This window comes from Acipenser ruthenus, chromosome 5, assembly GCF_902713425.1.
Source record: "Acipenser ruthenus chromosome 5, fAciRut3.2 maternal haplotype, whole genome shotgun sequence".
Taxonomy (NCBI): Eukaryota; Metazoa; Chordata; class Actinopteri; order Acipenseriformes; family Acipenseridae; genus Acipenser; species Acipenser ruthenus.
In genome coordinates, this window is record NC_081193.1 from 57,027,562 (window position 1) to 57,050,163 (window position 22,602).

At 37.0% G+C, this 22,602-nt stretch overlaps 1 protein-coding gene across 3 annotated transcripts in view; it reads right to left on the reverse strand.

Annotated features, from left to right (window-relative positions):
• Positions 1 to 22,602, reverse strand: part of elp3 (elongator acetyltransferase complex subunit 3) — a 200,529-nt gene that overhangs the window by 87,482 nt on the left and 90,445 nt on the right. For all 3 annotated transcript variants that reach the window (XM_059024758.1, XM_034004543.3, XM_059024757.1), the window contains one exon: positions 19,729 to 19,922. In XM_059024758.1, the coding sequence (XP_058880741.1) occupies positions 19,729 to 19,922 (194 nt within the window). The remainder of the gene's footprint in view (positions 1 to 19,728; positions 19,923 to 22,602) is intronic.

Here is a 22,602-nt window from a genome sequence, read left to right on the forward strand (position 1 = left end):
GTTTACACCTAATATCTTGAAACTGATAACAGGACCACGTAAATTTCCTGCCAGACTTGGTGTCTGCACAAGTCTTCGAATGGGTATTCAATACGAAATTTGGTCAACAATTGAGTAATACTGCCATCTCGTGGATGATGGAGATGGTTCAGTTTGGAATTAAATAAACATTGTTTTAAATGGGAAAATGTTAACTGTTATAAAAACATTATTCTTGTGAACTCTTAAATTTACATAAAAATGTAGGGTGTTAAAAGCCTTACTTAACCTCTTCTGTGCTACGGATGTACCTGGCACATCATAAAAAATGCTTTCCCTGTGCTATGGGTGTACCTGGTACGTCACGATTAAAAACATGGTTAAAAATAAAAAAAAAAAAAAGCTGGACTGCCGTTTTTTTCACTCATGGTCGCTCACCGAGGCATTATTATATAACATAAGAACATAAGAAAGTTTACAAACGAGAGGAGGCCATTAAGCCCATCTTGCTTGTTTGGTTGTTAGTAGCTTATTGATCCCAGAATCTCATCAAGCAGCTTCTTGAAGGATCCCAGGGTGTCAGCTTCAACAACATTACTGAGATATAAGGTTTTACTGAGATACAACATATTAGGTTGGTGGCTTTAATTTAATTATATTACACTGATAAAATATATTTGATGTGACGCAGTTGCTAAATGTAAATTACAGCCTGTTTGAACGCAAGCTGTAGCTATCTTTGGCTTATACTGTGAAACATCACAAATAAATTTAAACAATCTGTACCTAACTTTAGTTTTCTTTTCAATGAGGATAGTTAATAGAAAAGGTAGCTGTTTTATCGAGCTGTGCTTCATGAAATCAGCTTTGAAGTAACATCTGACTATTTGTCTACATCTTGTTTTGTTGATGTGACGGTAGCGGAAGATACTTCCTGCTCCCAAAAGTCACATGACACCATTATAATGTATCGAGTGTGTCGGAGGTACTTTTTTCTTTTGTCCAGTGGCATAAACATTAGGAACCACGTGTATTGTATAGAGTTACTGTGTGTGAAACCTTGTATCTCAGACTTGTTGTGTCTGGTTAAGGTTGGTTGGAGAGAAACTGTTAGGCTAGTGAGTTTGAGCATACGATTGATCTATTTTATATATTTTTCGAATACTGTATCTTATTTTTGTAATCCCTGTGGTCATCTTTCTTACTTTATAATTTTATATTCAATCTAATTTCATTTTTCTACTGTCCCCCAAAAACCTTGTATTCATCATTGTATATTTTATCTGATTTCTTTCCTGTTCATTTGATTTCTTTCTTTTCTTCTCTTTTTTTTGGAAAAATATATTGATTATAATTTATTGGATTTATTTTTTAGGTTATATATTTTTTCACCTCTCCACATTTCTCTCTACGATTTGACAACGATTTGCTTTTTTTGGGAGGGTGGCTTTTCGATTTATACTATAAAAAAACCTTTATATTATGTAAAAATATATTGTTTTGCAACTGTGAAAACGACTTGGCTTTGACATCTCTTTTTTGTTGTTTATTGAATTCTCTCCCCTCACAACACCTACAATTATAGTGGATATACAGTGCCCTCCATAAGTATTGGGACAGTGAAGTCAAAATTGCTATTTTTGCTGTACACTCAAGCAATATGAAAATACGATTAAAAGATGAAAGAGGCAAAAGTACAGAATGTCACCTTTTATTTCTAGCTGTTTTACCAACTAAGAATAACAGAACTTTCAGAGTTCCATCCCCCCATTTTATGTGAGCATAAGTATTGGGACATTTGGCTCACAGGTGTTTCTAATTGATCAGGTGTTTCCTGTTGCATTGTTTGTTCACATAAAAGAGCTGTGAATGTGTAGTCTCAGTTCTATCCTTTGCTTTTGCTTTTGGAGTCTGCGTTTGGTGTCAGTAGGCATACTCCAACATGAAGACTAGGGAGCTGTCTAAGAAAGAAAAGCAAGCGATTTGGATGCTAAAAGAAAAGAGGAACTCAATTAGAACCATAGCACAAAAGTTGGGCATAGCCAAATCAACAGTTTGGAATGTCCTGAAAAAGAAAGAAACCACTGGTGTCTTCAGCAATCGGCAATGACCAGGTCGGCCAAGGAAAACAACAGCAGTTGATGACAGAAAAATGACCAGAGCTGTGAAAAACAACCCTAAAATAAGTGTCAGTGAAATCACCAACAACCTCCAGAATGCTGGGGTGAAAGTGTCACAATCTACTGTTCGCAGAAGACTTCGGCAGCAGAATTACAAAGGCTGCATTGCAAGATGCAAACCTCTGATCAGCACCAAAAACAGAAAGGCCAGATTAGAATTTGCTGAAAAGTACAGAGATGAGCCAGTAGAGTTTTGGAACAGAGTTTTATGGACAGATGAGACGAAGATTAACCTTTACCAAAGGTGATGGGAAGGTAAAAGTGTGGAGAAAAAAAAGGAACTGCAGATGATCCAAAGCATACCACCTCATCTGTGAAGCCTGGTGGAGGTAGTGTCATGGCATGGGCATGCATGGCTGCCTCTGGAATAGGCTCACTCATCTTAATTGATGATGTAACAAATGATGGCAGCAGCAGAATGACTTCAGAAGTGTACAGAAGCATCTTGGCTACCAATGTACAAGAAAATGCCACCAAACTCATTGGGCGGTGCTTCACAATGCAACAGGACAATGACCCAAAACACACTGCCAACGCAACCAAGGAGTTTATCAGGGGAAAAAAGTGGAGACTGGCCAAGTCACTCCTGATTTAAATCCGATTGAACATGCATTTCACTTGCTGAAGAGAAGACTGAAGTCAGAAACTCCCCAAAACAAGCAACAGCTGAAAATGGCTGCAGTAATGGCTTGGCAAAGCATCTCAGATGACGATACAAAGAGTTTGGTGATGTCAATGGGTCGCAGACTCACTGCTGTTATTGCATGCAAGGGATGAATTGAAGTTGAATTGTCCCAGTACTTATGCTCACATAAAATGGGGGCATGGAACTCTAAAAGTGCTGTTATTCTTAGTTGGTAAAACATGTATGTCTTGAATCCACCAGAAATAAAAGGTGACATTCTGTACTTTTGCATCTTTTACTCTAATCTTTTACTTGTATTTTCATATTGCTTGAGTGTACAGCAAAAATAGCAATTTTGACTTCACTGTCCCAATACTTATGGAGGGCACTGTATATAGGATTACTCGCCAAAAAAAGTTTATAATTGACAGATTTTATTATCTCATTGTATATTTCAGATCAGATTTTGACTTCTCTCTTTTTTCTTCTTTTTTGTAAAAACTATTTTGATTAGTATTTATTGATTTATTTATTAGGTTATATATTTTTTTCACCTCTCCCTATTTCTCTCTAGGATTTCACAATAATTATTAGGGTTTTTTTTTTGGGGGGGGGGGGGGGGGGTTCGATTTATACTGTATAGCTCTAAAAAAGAAACTATCCTTTCCCAACATCCCAAAAACAACTTGTTGGACTTACTGGATTGATTTTATTTTTCATTTGCTCCATTTAAAATTATATAGATAGATAGATAGATAGATAGATAGATAGATAGATGATAGATAGATAGATAGATAGATAGATAGATAGATAGATAGAGAGATAGATAGAGATAGATAGATAGATAGATAGATAGATAGATAAACAACTTGGCGTCACAATGTATTTGCGTTTTTTTATTTATTGAATTACACCGTGTAACAATTTTTTTTTTTTTTTTTTTTTTTCCTGGGTAGTAAGTGTTATTTCCTAATTGCTTATGCCTCAAAAGTATAGAAAATGGCTATTATTCCCCACAAACTTTGCTTTTGTGACCAGGACAGTGATATTTTGAAATTTACCTATTTTCCAGAACATTCCAGATAGATTCAGTGCTGAGTAAACTTGGAGTAACTTCTAGAACTTTCTAAAACTTTCCAGTAATATAAATAGTAGTGTAAATACAGGGGCCTTAAGCCCACCAGTTCAGTTTAGTTCCAGCTGCCTAAGTGGATACATATCTGCATTTTTCTGAGATGGCATCAAGAGGCTGCAAGCATCCGGCAGACGCATTTTGCTATGTCTGCGGCCAATTTATCAAGACAAGAGCGAAAAAGTACTCCGTGGAAGCATCTGCTAAGATGTGTGAGGCCTACAAGGCATATTTCGGCATGCCTGTCGGGGATCAAGACAAACCCTGGGCACCTCATTTCACCTGCAAGCACTGCAAAAAAACTCTGGAAGGTAAGATGGGCAATTGTTGCTCGGAATTTTATGTTATAAAATTTGTTAATTTTTAAAATTGTAAAAGTTTAATTTTTAATTTTAAAATGTTTTACAATTTTCAATGTTATTGAAAAAATATATCATATATGAAAAATGTTGCGAGAATCTCTTACACATTAGTCATGGGTGAAATAAATGTATTTTTGTAGGATGGTACAGAGGGGAAAAGAGAGCCATGAAGTTCGCTATCCCAAGAATTTGGCGGGAACCCACTGACCACTCAAGCAACTGCTACTTCTGCATGGTGGAACCTTCCAAACGTCGGACTGGCAAGAATGCACCTGCTATCACGTATCCGGACCTTCCTTCATCCATCGCTCCGGTGCCACACTGCCATGAGCTCCCAGTACCCACTCCTCCGGAGAGAGAGCAGCAGTCTTTAGAAGAGAGCAGCAAGTCAGAGAGCGAGGAAGACGTTGTAGATCCAGATGACAATTTCAGAGGTGGAGCTGAGGAGAGAAACCCATACTACCCCATACTACTATGAAACAATTTGTCAGAGCTCTAGATAAGGAGTCGGCAGCCTTCAAGTACCTTCAAGACTTCTTCCCTAAGCTGTCTGAGGCAAAGGTCAAAGCCGGTGTCTTCGTCGGACCACAGATAAAGAAGATCCTGGAGTGCAATGAATTCCCCAAGAAGCTCACTAGTAAGGAGAAAGCGACTTGGAACAGCTTTGTCACAGTGGTTCGGGGCTTCGAGGCTGGTTGAGACTCTGGTGAAGAACTACGGCACAATGGGCTGTAGGATGTCCCTCAAAGTCCATATCCCTGATGCTCATCTTGATAAATTCAAGGAGAACATGGGAGCGTACTCGGAGGAGCAAGGCGAGCGCTTCCACCAGGATATACTGGACTTTGAACGCCGCTACCAAGGACAGTATAACGAGAACCTGATGGGAGACTACATTTGGGGGCTGATTCGTGAAAGTGATTTACAGTATAATCGTAAATCTCGAAAAACTACTCACTTCTAAATCTTTTGTAGTCATTTTTGTATTACTTTAGTATAAATACATGTTAATTTGGATTCATATGTTGTTTTTTTCTGACTATGTGAACGAAAAGACACAGATTCGCCCGTTTTCTCATTGGAAATAGGTAAATTTCAAAAGATCACTGTCCTGGTCACAAAAGCAAAGTTTGTGGGGAATAATAGCCATTTTCTATACTTTTGAGGCATAAGCAATTAGGAAATAACACTTACTACCCGGGAACAAAAATTGTGTTACATAGTGTATCCTCTCACAACACACACTGCATTTGTATAAGGTATAATTTTATTATTGCATTTTCTTTTATTCCTAATTTTATATGTACTGGGCAGTGGAGGTTTTATTTTGGTCAGTATGGGATTAGACTATATAAACTCGTGTGAGCTCCACTGGGTACACTCTGGCTACAACAGATTTATTTGAACACCACCCATGTAGTGTACAGTACGGCTCCAGAGAATCGGCTCACTTTTCTGGACTTTCAGACATCTATGATCTCAAGCCTCCTGTTTGATGCACAACAAATGCCAGAGACTGAAAGAGTGGAAACAGTAGCAAGACTTAGTGACACCATTTTATACGGATACTGCCAAGCGACGAAAAAGGTGCCATGTGTGTTTCCGCATTGGGCATGCAGAGGGATACATGGTACTACTGTTCCTGCTGTCCCTCTCAGCCAGACTGTTTGGAGGAGTGTTTTGAAAAATACCACATGGTACATGAGCACTGGAAAGACTAAAAATAAACCTCAGCCACTTGTTTTTATGTCACGCAAAAACATCACCTTGGGCTCCAAAAGGATTATACCACTTGAAATTAGGGTGGGTACTATGACCCATGGACTGCATTTTTCGAACACATTAAAAGCAGGTCCTAATATAATATGCAATTGCCTCAAATTGCAGAAGGATTACGGGTAACACACCATTGACATGCACGGTCATGTTACCCATTTCTAAAATCCTTATTTTGTGCAGTTTTTTAAAAAAGTATACTTATGGCAGTGTATCTCATTCTTTAGTGGCGTACTGGGCACATGAAATTGGGGTGGGTGCTATGAACCGTGGGTTGAATATTTCGAAGTGGAAAAGTCAAAGTTGCCTGGTGTCGGTCTAGAGCAAGTAAACCCACCAAAATCGACTAAAAGATGTACACATTGGCACAGGCATATCCAGCAGCTTAAAAGTTTCTACATTCTAACACCAAAAACAAGCATTTTAGGGACTAAATGTGATGCAGGTATAATACATTTTATGAAAAAGTAGCATTTTGTTTGCAATAATAGCTGTATATTGTGGTCACATGACGAAGTAGAAACTTCAGTCTGAAAAAACAAAAACAAAAACAATATATAGTTTGTCAGGGGTATCTAAAAAGGAACATATCCAAAATCACAAAATGCCTATAGCACAGGGCGTCACCAGGGCCTCAGCAGAGAAGGGGTTAAATCCCTAAAAATGAAGTAATTTATCATTCAGGAAATTGATTAAAATTAATTCATTCATTAGAATGATAATTAAGGGACTTGTATGATTTATTTTTGTACTGCATTGTGTGAAATTACATCATGAAAATAGAAATGTGATAATTAAGTAAGCATGAATACGTTATTTAAGTTATTACAATAAATAAAAAGTTATTTCACAACATAGTATTTAACTTAAGTGCATTTTGTTTGAATGAAGATGGGGAGGTATCTTTCTGATGAAGTTATGATGTCATCTAAATGGAAATGTTTTAACCAAGCTGAGAAAGCTATATAATTCTTCATTGTGAGACTCTTTCAACTTTTGTCAGTTTTAAGGAATGGTAACTACAATACCTTATGAATTTTCCACGGTGCATAAATCAATTGTATAATTAATTATTTTTAAATTGCGTATGAAGTAATATTTACCTATGTTGAATTACATGATAGAATATAAATGCATGGAATATATTTAGAATCTTAATTACAACTGAATATATGGTTAATTTGTCTTGAAAATACATGATTATACATTGAAAACGAATTACTACAATCTAATGCAATCTACTTTTAATTTTATTTTTGTAACTTTTCAAATAAAAGGTTTTACTTTCAACAAGATTTATTTGTTTTGATTTTGACTGTTGACTAGCACTGATATATGATAACATTGAATTGAATCAAAGTTGAATATCTAAACCTTAAATCATATGCCGAATTACTCAATCATATTTCTAGGCAGAATTTGATTACTGTAAAATACACACTCATATGTTCAGTGTATCTTTTGATTATATCTGAATATGAATGTAGTTTTGATGGTAAGATAGATGGTATGTGGTAACATACTAGATCATTTATAGTAAATTATAGCTAAGGGTGTTTGGACTTGTTTGACCTGAAAAAAGAAACAAGGACCAGGGGTCACAAATGGAGATTAGATAAAGGGGCATTCAGAATAGAAAATAGGAGGCACTTTTTTACACAGAGAATTGCAAGGGTATGGAACCAACTCCCCAGTAATGTTGTTGAAGCTGACACCCTGGGATCCTTCAAGAAGCTGCTTGATGAGATTCTGGGATCAATAAGCTACTAACAACCAAACTAGTAAGATGGGCTGAATCCTCTCGTTTGTAAACTTTCTTATGTTCTTACTTCTCTCAATTTATTTGCTCAAAATAAATATTTATCAATAAGTTATTAATTTCATTATCAGTAATAAGGAAAAAAACATACATTGAGTCTATATCCACTCGTTTCTTGATATTTATAAATGTTGTAAAAACAAATATATTAAAACGCATGAGACAGAATACATGTTCTAATATAATTATAACTCAGTGCCATCAGATTTACAGTGTTTCCCCTTTATTTATTGTCTCTAAACAAGTTCCTGTGATGTTTTGTTTCTGCTTTTGTCTCTGCCTGGCTACTGTAAACTGTCTCCGCCATTTAGACATTGAATGCCCCTCTCAGTGATGTTCTTATGTGTGTCTTGAGAATGTATCCAAATACATGTTTACTTGTCCCAAGATAGCTTAAGGATTTATGTTACAATTACTGTACAACAAATGTGCCTAAATTAAATGCTTGCCTGAAAAACAGTAAATTGCAGAATATTTTGTTTTTTATGTCTACCTTGTAAATAAAGTAATAAAAACAAATGTTGTTCATTGTTATAAGTTCTAATTTAACCGGTCTAAAAAAAAGTTTCCATTTCAATGTGTGTGGCCCAAGCAGTAATGTAATTACAGTTGATGTTATCTTCGATTTGTAAATGTTAGAAAATGTACATTATTTCTTACTTATTGATATTTAAGTTTCGGTTTAGTTTTCTTGATTATTTGAGCAGCACAGGGAAGTTGTTCAGAGCACAGTCATGAACAGCAACTTAACCCTTTGCTGCCGACTCGCTGTAATTTCGTAACTTTTGTTACGATGACAAAACACGTCATATCTCAGACGTCCAACCAGCAAAGTGTGTGTCATAGCCATGACGACGGGGCTTGTCATGACACCATTGGTTTAGGTCTAGGGTGGGCGGGTATAATATTTTGATTACAAGGATGAGTACACAGCAGATTCGAAGTTCTGTATCTCCGGTTTTACAATTCCAAGAGTGCTAATCTACATATCATCTAAACGGTAAGTACTTGGGCTAATTAGCCATATTATTTTTTTTTTTTTTTCAACTTTATATTCGTTTTTTTGTGCTGAGTACATCTGCAGGAGGGCCCTGACTGAGGAGGAGATCCAGGAGATGGACACCATGGAGGAGGATCTCCTTGATGAAGAGCTGCTGCGGGAGGATGATGAGGAGGAGAATGATCTGGAGGAGCCCCAGCCCAGAACTTCAACTGCAGGGTAGTTTTGAAAATAAATAAATACAGCACAATATGGAAGGTTTTTTTTGTCTGTCTCCCTCCCAAATAAAATTCTTAATATCAAAGTTTTATTTGTATATACTTTTTTTTTCAAATAAAAATAAACAAACAAACAAACAAACATTTTACTTGATAACTTGTGTGTTGTTTCTTTATTTTTATACTGAAATATAATTGTATCTCAAACAGGGCAATCATGTTTCCAATCTCACTTTAACCTAGTCTTAACCTTAACCTAGGGGTCTGCCTTTGCCATTTTGGAGGTTGATTTTTGTAAAATACTATACATTGCAATACCTTAGCTAGCTCTGCAACTGATTTCAGATTTGAAACCCTTGACAAACTGTGAAGCTACAATATACTCTAACTGTTTTTCTATAAAAATTGGAAAGAGTTTGAAATTGCCATTTTTTTAATTATTTATTAATATTTAACATTTGCCATTTTGGAAGTTGATTTTTGTAAAATACTATGCATTATAAAACCTTATCTAGCTCTGCAACTGTTCAAGATATTTCAATTCTGATTTCAGATTTGTGGATGCTCTAGTTACATATACAGTACTGTGCAAAAGTTTTAGGCAGGTGTGAAAAAATGCTGTAAAGTAAGAATGCTTTCAAAAATAGACATGCTAATAGTTTATATTTATCAATTAACAAAATGCAAAGTGAGTGAACAGAAGATCAATATTTGGTGTGACCACCCTTTGCATTCAAAACAGCATCAATTCTTCTAGGTACACTTGCACACAGTTTTTGAAGGAGCTCGGCAGGTAGGTTGGCCCAAACACCTTGGAGAACTAACCACAGTTCTTCTGTGGATTTAGGCAGCCTCAGTTGCTTCTCTCTCTTCATGTAATCCCAGACAGACTCAATGATGTTGAGATCAGGGCTCTGTGGGGGCCATACCATCACTTATAGGACTCCTTGTTCTTCTTTACGCTGAAGATAGTTCTTAATGACTTTCGCTGTATTTTTTGGGGTCGTTGTCATGCTGCGGAATAAATTTGGGGCCAATCAGATGCCTCCCTGATGGTATTGCATGATGGTTAAGTATCTGCCTGTACTTCTCAGCCTTGAGGAGACCATTAATTCTGACCAAATCCCCAACTCCATTTGCAGAAATGCAGCCCCAAACTTGCAAGGAACCTCCACCATGCTTCACTGTTGCCTGCAGACACTCATTCGTGTACCGCTCTCCAGCCCTTCGGCGAACAAACTGCCTTCTGCTACAGCCAAATATTTCAAATTTTGACTCATCAGTCCAGAGCACCTGCTGCCATTTTTCTGCACCCCAGTTCCTGTGTTTTCGTGCATAGTTGAGTCGCTTGGCCTTGTTTCCACGTCGGAGGTATGGCTTTTTGGCCGCAAGTCTTCCATGAAGGCCATTTCTGACCAGACTTCTCCGGACAGTAGATGGGTGTACCAGGGTCCCACTGTTTTCTGCCAATTCTGAGCTGATGGCACTGCTGGACATCTTCCGATTGCGAAGGGAAGTAAGCATGATGTGTCTTTCATCTGCTGCTGTAAGTTTCCTTGGCTGACCACTGCGTCTACGGTCCTCAACGTTGCCCGTTTCTTCTTCAAAAGAGCTTGGACAGCACATCTGGAAACCCCTGTCTGCCTTGAAATTTCTGCCTGGGAGAGACCTTGCTGATGCAGTATAACTACCTTGTGTCTTGTTGCTGTGCTCAGTCTTGCCATGGTGTATGACTTTTGACAGTAAACTGTCTTCAGCAACCTCACCTTGTTAGCTGAGTTTGGCTGTTCCTCACCCAGTTTTATTCCTCCTACACAGCTGTTTCTGTTTCAGTTAATGATTGTGTTTCAACCTACATATTGAATTGATGATCATTAGCACCTGTTTGGTATAATTGTTTCATCATACACCTGACTATATGCCTACAAAATCCCTGACTTTGTGCAAGTGTACCTAGAAGAATTGATGCTGTTTTGAAGGCAAAGGGTGGTCACACCAAATATGGATTTGATTTAGATTTTTCTACTGTTCACTCACTTTGCATTTAGTTAATTGATAAATATAATCTATTAACATGTCTATTTTTGAAAGCATTCTTACTTTACAGCATTTTTTCACACCTGCCTAAAACTTTTGCACAGTACTGTATATATATATATATATATATATATATATATATATATATATATATATAAACACTTGGAAAGAGATTGAAATTGGCAATTTTTAAAAATGATTTATTATTTTTTCATATTTCTATCATTTTTTGGGAGGTGTAGCTCATATGAAAAAAAAAAAAAAAAATCACCCCACAACAAAATAAATAAGGCTTGAAACACATATCATTGCATAGGAGAGGGACTTATGTTCACTTCCTGATAGTTTTTTTTTTCGTGTAACATCACTGAGAGGGGCATTCAATGTCTAAATGGCGGAGACAGTTTACAGTAGCCAGGCAGAGACAAAAGCAGAAACAAAACATCACAGGAACTTGTTTAGAGACAATAAATAAAGGGGAAACACTGTAAATCTGATGGCACTGAGTTATAATTATATTAGAACATGTATTCTGTCTCATGCGTTTTAATATATTTGTTTTTACAACATTTATAAATATCAAGAAACGAGTGGATATAGACTCAATGTATGTTTTTTTCCTTATTACTGATAATGAAATTAATAACTTTTATTGATAAATATTTATTTTGAGCAAATAAATTGAGAGAAGTAAGAACATAAGAAAGTTTACAAACGAGAGGCCATTCAGCCCATCTTGCTCATTTGGTTGTTAGTAGCTTATTGATCCCAGAATCTCATCAAGCAGCTTCTTGAAGGATCCCAGGGTGTCAGCTTCAACAACATTACTGGGGAGTTGGTTCCAGACCCTCACAATTCTCTGTGTAAAAAAGTGCCTCCTATTTTCTGTTCTGAATGCCCCTTTATCTAATCTCCATTTGTGACCCTTGGTCCTTGTTTCTTTTTTCAGGTCAAAAAAGTCAGTGGGTCGACATTGTCTACACCTTTTAGGATTTTGAATGTTTCAATCAGATCGCGTAGTCTTCTTTGTTCAAGACTGAATAGATTCAATTCTTTTAGCCTGTCTGCATACGACATGCCTTTTAAGCCCGGGATAATTCTGGTTGCTCTTCTTTGCACTCTTTCTAGAGCAGCAATATCCTTTTTGTAACGAGGTGACCAGAACTGAACACAATATTCTAGGTGAGGTCTTACTAATGCATTGTAACGTTTTAACATTACTTCCCTTGATTTAAATTCAACACTTCTCACAATATATCCGAGCATCTTGTTGGCCTTTTCTATAGCTTCCCCACATTGTCTAGATGAAGACATTTCTGAGTCAACATAAACTCCTAGGTCTTTTTCATAGTTCCCTTCTTCAATTTCAGTATCTCCCATATGATATTTATAATGCACATTTTTATTGCCTGCATGCAATACTTTACACTTTTCTCTATTAAATGTCATTTGCCACGTGTCTGCCCAGTTCTGAATGCTGTCTACATCACTTTGAATGACCTTTGCTGCTGCAAGTGTTTGCCACTCCTCCTATTTTTGTGTCGTCTGCAAATTTAACGAGTTTCCTTACTATACCAGAATCTAAATCATTAATGTAGATTAGGAATAGCAGAGGACCTAATACTGATTCCTGTGGTACTCCACTGGTTACCTCGCTCCATTTTGAGGTTTCTCCTCTAATCAGTACTTTCTGTTTTCTACCTGTTAACCACTCCCTAATCCATGTGCATGCATTTCCTTGAATCCCTACTGCGTTCATTTTGAGAATTAATCTTTTATGCAGGACTTTGTCAAAAGCTTTCTGGAAATCTAAATAAACCATGTCGTATGCTTTGCAATTATCCATTGTCGATGTTGCATCCTCAAAAAAATCAAGCAGGTTAGTTAGACACGATCTCCCTTTCCTAAAACCATGCTGACTGTTTCCCGTGATATTGTTACCATATAGGTAATTTTCCATTTTGGATCTTATTATAGTTTCCATAATTTATTATAGTTTCTATAATTTTACATATAATGGTCTGTAGTTACCTGGTTCGGTTTTGTCTCACCTTTTTTGGATCGGTATTACATTTGCAATTCTCCAGTCTGTCGGTACAACCCCTGTGTCAAGAGACTGTTGCATGATCTTGGTTAGCGGTTTGTAAATAACTTCTTTCATTTCTTTGAGTACTATTGGGAGGATCTCATCCGGCCCAGGGGATTTGTTTATTTTAAGAGCTCTTAGTCCCTTTAACACTTCTGCCTCTGTTATGCTAAAGTTATTTAAAACTGGATAGGAACAGGTTGACATGTGGGGCATGTTGTCAGTATCCTCCTTTGTAAAACTTTTGAAAAGTAATCACTTAATATATTTGCTATTTTTTTTCTTCATCTATGATTTTGCCATTTGTGTCTCTTAGACATATAACCTCTTCTTTAAATGTTCTCTTGCTGTTATAGTATTAGAAAAACAATTTTGGAATTGGTTTTAGCCCCCTTCATTTCGATCTCTCTCTTGGCCTTTCTAACTTCCTTTTTGACTCTGTAAAGTGCCTTGTTTCGCTGAATATTGTTTTTTAATTGATCTATTAAACCATTTTGGCCATTTTGTTTTAGATTTAGATTTGTCTACTTTTGGGATGTATGTTTTGCACCTTTAGTACTACATTTTTGAAAAACAGCCATCCTTTTTCAGTGGATGTTTTCTCTATTTTACTCCAATCTACTTCTGTTAGTCTCTGTTTCATACCTTCATAGTTTGCTTTTCTAAAATTGTAAACCTTAGCTTTAGTCATTACTTTTTAGGTTTTTAAAATCACTTAAAATGAGACCATGTTGTGGTCTGAGTTTGCCAATGGTTCTCTGACCTCTGTTTTAGTTATTCTGTCTTCGTTATTTGAAAAGAATAAATCAAGGCATGCCTCCCCTCTAGTCGGTGCCTTAACAAATTGCGTTAGGAAGCAGTCATTTGTCATTTCTACCATTTCAATTTTATGCGTCGTGCTCCCCACTGGATTTTCCAATTTTATATGGGGGAAGTTGAAAACCCCCATTAGTATGGCTTCTCCTTTCATACACGCATTTTTAATGTCATTGTATAACAGATTATTTTGCTTGGCGTCTGAATTTGGCAGTCTATAGCATGCTCCTATTATTATGCCCTTTGAATTTTTGTCCATGATTCTGACCCATATTGATTCTGCATTGTTTTCTTTGTCCTGATTTAACCCTCTGCAGTCCATTTATTAAGTGCGTGTCAGGCACGTCAGGTCCAATTTATTTTCACACGCGCAGTTAATTTTAGACGCGCTGTTTAAAAGTATTTTTTTTCACAGTCAAACGGGTTTAACCCTTTGCGGTCCATTTATTAATCGCGCATCAGGCACGCCAGGTCTAATTAATTTTCACACGCGCAGTTAATTTTAGACGCGCTGTTTAAAAGTATTTTTTTTCACAGTCAAACGGGTTTAAATGGCCCTGCATATCAACAAAGCACACACTAGGCATCTCCAGCCCCGCCCCAGCCTTTTGTTTGCTATAGCGTTCAGCTATGTAAGAAATAAATAATAATAATAATAATAATAATAGTCGTACATACCGATCGATCATCTCCGGATCACTCGTTTTATCACCAAACTCCTCAATAATGCGATCAGTGTCATTATTTTATTATTATAACATCTGAAAAAAGCTCTGCAAATGTCCATGATAGTCTCACTGCGCTGACGCACTTAGCCAGCTTGTTTACTATGGACGCCCATTATCTGATACCTGATACCATGTATGACTATTCATGAAATACGCCTTTTTTTTTTTTTTTCCCGACTTGTCTCGGCTCCTGTCGCTCCCACTCGGCAATTGAATGGTTTTCTCGGCTTTTTCCGGAGAAAAAACGACTAAACACCCGTTTATTGCGTTGCTATAATGATGTCGGACCCAGTCTGACAAAGGACCTGTGAGGAATAATTGCAATGTCGGACCCAGTCCGACAATGGACCGCAAAGGGTTAAAAGGCCCTGCATATCAACAAAGCACTCACTAGGCATCTCCAGCCCCGCCCCACCCTTTCGTTCGCTATCGCTTTCACATATGCTAAGAAATAAATAATAATAATAATAATAATACTAATAATAATAATAATAGTCGTACATACCGATCAATCATCTCCTGATCACTCGTTTTATCACCAAACTCCTCAATAATGCGATCCAAGTAATTATTTTATTACTATAACATCTCAAAAAAGCTCTGCAAATGTCCGTGATATTCTCTGTGTGCTGATTCAGTCACAGGCAGCTTGTTTCCTTATGGCCGCCCCTATCTGATCCCAGGGGCAAGTATGACTATTCATGAGATACGCCCTATTTTATTTATTTTTTTCGGCTTGTCTCGGCTCCTGTCGCTCCAACTCGGCCATTGAATGGTTTTCTCTGCTTTTTCCAGAGAAAAAACGTCTAGAAACCAGTTTTTTACGTCTTTTTGATGATGTCGGACAGGGTCCGACATTGGACCGGATAGGTATAATTGCAATGTTGGACCAGGTCTGACATAGGACCGCAAAGGGTTAACACCTGGGCTTCAAGACTATTTCTTATGTATAGCGCTACCCCTCTGCCTCTTCTATCCTGCCTGTCTTTCCTATACAGTGTATACCCACTAATATTATATTTGTCTCCATCACTTTCAGACAACCAAGTTTCTATAACACCTATCACATCGTAGTTACTTGTTAGTGCAGTAGCTTCAAGTTCTAACATTTTGTTTCTGAGACTTATAGCATTTAGATAAATACAATTAATAGCTGTCTTACCTGAGTTGTTGCCCTTGTTTTGATGTGGTCTCCCTTTTGTTTTTGTTTTCTCCCCCCTTTCTAGTTTAAATGCTTCTGAACCTCATCAAGTATACTTTCTCCGAGCAGATTGATTCATTTTTTGTTTAGGTGTAGTCCGTCCCGCCTATATAGATAGTCCTTGTTTGTGGTACTAGCACAAAGGATAGTAGCTTTTGAAACTTGCTAATCCTGATGTAAACTCACAAGTCCTTATGTGAAGTTCCTGAGTTGGAATCAACAACAGTTGGGGTCCCTAAAAATATTAGGCTTAAATTTTATTTTCCCCCAAAATAAACACTAATACATTTAAAAAAAAAAAATTAGATTATAAAAAAAAATTAGATTTTTAGCTGTGTCACCTTGTCGACCACGAAGGTCTGCCTGAAATTGACACCAATGGACACAAATAAAATGTTTATTTTATTGTTCATTACATGTGTTGCTATTTACAAAAATGCTGGCTGGTTTGTGGAGTTGGGGGTTAAGCCTGTGAGTGATAAATAGCTATGAATTACTATCTATAATAACTAATATTCTCATGTACACACACACACACACACAGTCTTCACTAAAGTCTCAATTTAAGACAGTACGTTTCACTGTAGCCCTCAGGAATGAAATTGTTAGCTAGGTGGTATTTTTTTTTTTTTTAAATCAGCAGTGGGAGGAAACCGCTTCAGTAAGTACAGTAGAATCTGCCAGAATTGATGGACGCTGAATCTACTAGGCGGGATACTAAAAAAAAAATAATACAAAAGAAAAACGAGGGAAACACAGATTTTTTTCAAGAAAGCTGGGGGACTTTGAATAAATGGATATGAATTTCTGGTATAATTCTGGAAACGCTGAGGTTTTCCCACAATGTAAATATCGGTACATAAGATAAATACAGTGTTGCTATTAAAATCATACTATTATACTGTATTGGTATAAGAAAAAGAGTGTTTTAACCCTTTGCGGTCCTATGTTGGACCAGGTCCGACATTACAATTTTCCCTTTCCGGTCCGACGTCAACCACAGGTCTCTAGTCGTTTTTTCTCTGGAAAAAGCCGAGACCGATAGGAGCCGAGAGAAGCCGGAAAAAACAAAAAACAAAAGGGGGGGGGGGTGGGGGCGGATCTGGGCAATATACATAGCCCCGGCACCACAGACACAGCCATAAACAAACAAGATAGCTGCTTCTGCATCCAGCGCTCAAAGAATATCACAGAAATTGCAGAGCTTTTTGAGATGTTATAGTAATAAAATAATGACTTGGATCGCATTACTGAGGAGTTTGGTGATAAACGAGTGATCAGGAGATGATTTATCGGTATGCACGACTATCAAGAGGTATGTGATAAATACAGCGAACAAGGGGTGGGGCAGGGCTGGAGATGCAGTACTGAGTGTCCTGTTGATATGCAGTGATTTTAAACCTGTTTTACTTTGAATAAAATTACTTTAACAGTGCGTGTAAAATAAACAGCATGTGTGAAAACAAACATGTTAAATAAACTTTAAACATGTTACTGCTGTTTATAGGTAAGAACTCAACTTTATTATGAATATATTATATTATGTTTTAAGCAACTTATTACGATAATGTTCATTATGGCAATTTTTTCTTTATTAGTTTTAAAATGTTTAGTAAAACGTGGCCTATTTTTTTTATCTCGTTAGTATAACCGGCCCCCTGCTAATCTTCAGTCTTTTTTTTTTCATTTGTGGAGGGGGGTGGAGGGGGTCACAACAACCCGGTATAAATGTTCCACATCTTTATAAAATGACTTTACACTTACTTCAAAGATGCAATATGTTTCAGTCAAATCAAACAGCAAATAAACTTTGCATCCCGTGCAGAGGGAGAAAACAGAAGTAAAACGTCAGTAAGTGGGGTTGGCATTGCAGGAGAGATGAAGGGAGGTTTCAGTTCCGCGTGACTGTTTTGTAAGCATTATGTAAGCACAAAAAAAAATAGCAAATATATTAAATGATTACTTTCACAAGTTTTTACAAAGGAGGATACAGACAACATGCCCCACATGTCGACCTGTTCCTATCCAATTTTAAATAACTTTAGCATAACAGAGGCAGAAGTGTTAAAGGGACTAGAAGCTCTAAAGATAAACAAATCCCCTGGGCCGGATGAGATCCTCACAATAGTACTCAAAGAAATGAAAGAAGTAATTTAAAAACCGCTAACCAAGATCATGCAACAGTCTCTTGACACAGGGGTTGTACCGACAGACTGGAGAATTGCAAACGTAATAGCGATCCACAAAAAGGGGGACAAAACCGAACCAGGTAACTACAGACCAATAAGCCTGACTTCTATTATATCTAAACTTATGTAAACTATAATAAGATCTAAAATGGAAAATTACCTATATGGTAACAATATCCTGGGAGACAGTCAGCATGGTTTTAGAAAAGGGAGATCGTGTCTAACTAACCTGCTTGACTTTTTTGAGGATGCAACATCGACAATGGATAATTGCAAAGCATACGACATGGTCCATTTAGATTTCCAGAAAGCTTTTGACAAAGTCACGCATAAAAGATTAATTCTCAAACTGAATGCAGTAGAGATTCAAGGAAATGCATGCACATGGATTAGGGAGTGGTTAAAATGTAGAAAACAGAAAGTACTGATTAGAGGAGAAACCTCAAAATAGAGCGAGGTAACCAGTGGTGTACCACAGGGATCAGTATTAGGTCCACTGCTATTCCTAATCTACATTAATGATTTAGATTCTGGTATAGTAAGCAAACTTGTTAAGTTTGCAGACGCCACAAAAATAGGAGGAGTGGCAAACACTGTTGCAGCAACAAAGGCCATTCAAAATGATCTAGACAGCATTCAGAACTGGGCAGACACATGGCAAATGACATTTAATAGAGAAAAGTGTAAGGTTAAAGGGCATTCAGAACAGAAAATAGGAGGCACTTTTTAACAACCAAAAGATGGGCCGAATGACCTCCTCTCGTTTGTAAACTTTCTTATGTTCTTATGAATGCTTGTTCATCATTGCTACACCCCGTTAGCAAATGTACTTTTCCTGCATTTTTTAACAGAAGACTGTGACCGTGAGAGTATATCAGTACATTTATTTTAAGTACTCACCAGAGGACTACTGCGACAGACATGAACTAGTCCTCATCTGATTTAATTCGCCTTGGGTGAGCGTGAGTCTCTAACCCTGCTCCAGTACCTTGTATTTAATAAAATGTCTCTGATCTGCCAAGAGGCAATGGACACATTAAAACGAGTCCTGGCTAAGCCAGAATTTAAAAAAAATAGAATAAGTGGCATTAGAAAAATAAAAATAAGGAATGTGAACCAGGAATGGATAGTAAAGTTATTGATCATTTTGCCAAACCTAAAACTACTTCTGTAGTGTCAGAGAAATATTTAATTTAGGAATTTGATATTCTGGATCATTTTCTGGTGCGCAAAGGAAGGTTGTCATTATGAAGTAGGTACTCCAGTAAAAAGTAAGTGCAGAAAAAGATGAAACGTATTTGGAAAATCGGGTTTACTTGGCGATGATGTGTGCCAAAGTGCAGCTTTGCAAGCTCTGCAGGCATCTGGCATCTTTTATGTTTATTTTTCAGTTTGTCAGGTAAAAAATGTTTCTTACACACAGGAGGCCCGCATTCATAAAGTTTGAGAATCGCTGGAATAAAGCAATGTTTTGTTTGTTACACATCACACACACTATATTTGAACAATTCACTTTGTTTAAATATTTAATGAACAAATGAACTAATGAATAAAATTAAATTAAATGAAAGATGGCCAACCTCTGAACACGGTACACACGTGTCCATGGGGGTACCAGTGCAAGGATGCGGGCCACCAGTTCCACAAGTGTGCTTGGCGAGTAGCTCTTATAGCGCCCCGTCTTCCAGAGCTCATACAGTCCAGTGCCTCGGATGACCAGTGTTGGGTATAGCTTCATTCCATCAGGGCGAAATGCAGGGTTTTCAAAGAACTCCTGCAGAAAGATAAAGAACTGTCAATGTCAAAGACATGGGTAAAATAAACCCCAAAACTCAAGGGAAGAAATGAGGCATAGCTAGCAGAACTGTATCCAAGTACAACTACCACATGACTGGATGGTATGATGCATCTTCCACCACTTAATGATGGACTTCACTGTGCTGAGAGGGATAATCAGCACCTTTGTACCCTTCTCCTGCTCTGTGCCTCTCTACCACTTTATCCCTGACTTGTTTCGAAAGCTCCTTGGTCTTCATGGTTGATTTGTTGGATCACTATGTGAGTTGCAGCTTGAAAGTCTTTATATACCTGAGGGAAATTATCTACATGTTAAAGCACTTTTTGAGTACACACAGGCTGAAACCATTTCACTAAGTTTGTGACCTTTCAAACAAATCATTTGCACCGGAGCTGATTTAGGGCTGCAGTAGCAAAGGGGTTGAATATTTATGCAACTGAGATCTGTTTCTCTGTAAATCTTACTTATTTATATTATATATGCATTTTTTAATCAATGTGGTGTAGTTTGTGTAGATTCTACATGTAAAGTCTAATTTGAAAGCGTTGTGCAGTACGCTGCCAACAAAATGTGAAAACTTTGCAGGGGGGTGAATACTTCTCACTGTGTATATATACATATATATATACATATATATATACATATTATACACACACATATATATATATATATATATATATATATATATATATATATATATATATATATATATATATATACATATATATATATATACACATATATATATATATATACACACACACACATATATATATATATATACATATATATATATATATATATATATATATATATACATACATACATACACATATATATATATACATATATATATATATATATATATATATATATACATATATATATATATATATATATATATATACTAGGGGTGAGACCGAATAGTCGAACATTCGACTATTCGATAACGATGGCACCTATCGACAAGTGAATCCAACATTCGAAAGCTAAAAAAAAAAATGTATATATTGATTTTATTTTAAAGCCTGTACTGCTGATTGGCTCTCTATGTAGCGGTAATGAAGATTGACTGGAGGGTGGGATTTGTTATTTCTTGTCTGTGATTGGCTAAACTAGAACGTACCTCGGCTAACGATGGCTTACTCACAGAAAAGTTCTGCATAGAAATACTCTGACAAAGTAAATGAAAACACTGTTAAGTGTAAAATATGTGCAGTGCAATTAAACTACCACAAATCTACAACTGGTATGTTAACCCACCTAAAAGCCAAACACCGTTCTGTGACGCTAGCAACGACAGAAAAGAAAAGAGGACCGCAACAAACCGCCATTGCATCCTTTGCGGTGAGGCCTCGTCAGTGTGACAACGTACGTGATGAAAAAACATCAGCCCTTATTGCTAATATGGTGGCAAAGGACATGCTTCCCATAAGTTTTGTTGAAGGTGAGGGATTTCGGGAGTTGATGAAATTTGTGGAACCTGAATACACACAATCCATGCACGAAAAATCCTGCACTTACGATTGTAAGTCGCCCTGGATAAGGGCGTCTGCTAAGAAATAAATAATAATAATAATAATAATAATAATAATAATAATAATAATAATAAAACAATTACCACTCGACTCGAAAAAAATGCATGCCGATTCAGCAGCGTCTGTCCGCAGAAACTTGTCAAAGGCTGAGAAGGTGGTGATTACTACAGATGCGTGGACTGCACCGAATACCGAGTCGTACGTCATAATAACCTGTCATTTCATCGAGGATTGGGAAATGAAAAACGTAGTTCTACAGACTCGCGCCACGCCAGAGAGGCATACAGCAGAGAATCTCGCAAATGTGTTAAACACCGCTGTAGACCATTCGGGTTTAACTAGGGGGGAAATCACTGCCTGTGTTCACGACAATGCCAGCAACATCACCTTCGGAGTTTGTTGAATGGGACTCGAATTTGTGCTTTGCACACACTGCAGCTCGCCTTCAACGATGGCTTTAAACTTGGTGCCATATATAATGTAGTCGGTGCGGCCAGCCGTCTTGTGTCGCATTTTCATCACAGTGCAATAGCTACTGAGGCTCTGAAGTTGAAACGAAAACAAACAAACTCTGCCTGAGCACCGTCTGCTGCAGTATTGCCGGACCTGATGGACATGCTGATTAAAGAAGAATAAGTGAACATGATGATAATAATGGACATTGCTAGCCTAACTATTCCTAAAGTATTTCGCTGTTATGACCGGAAAACATATTGCCACAAGGATGCTAATGTTAAGGCATTTGCCTCGCAGCTCACATTGCTAAACTATTATTGAATGAAAATTAAATTAATAATTGAATAAAAATTACTTTTTTTTTTTTTTTTTTAATTGTCACAACCTTTATAGTTCATTTGAAATTGTAATTAACGGAAAAGCTTGTGACAATATCGGTAAAAAAAATAACACTTGCTTGCAAAATACGAGTGTCTCACACGAGAGTTGACGGTATGCTTATGTTATTGCTGCTGTTATGGCATTTCTGTATGTTTCCTAATAGGAAGGTATTTTTTACATAGCCTAATGTTTATTTAACAAAGTTAGATAAGTATTTTAAAATAAAGTTCAGAATTTATTGCAATTGCAATAATTGTCACTTTGTATTATTTCGCATTTAA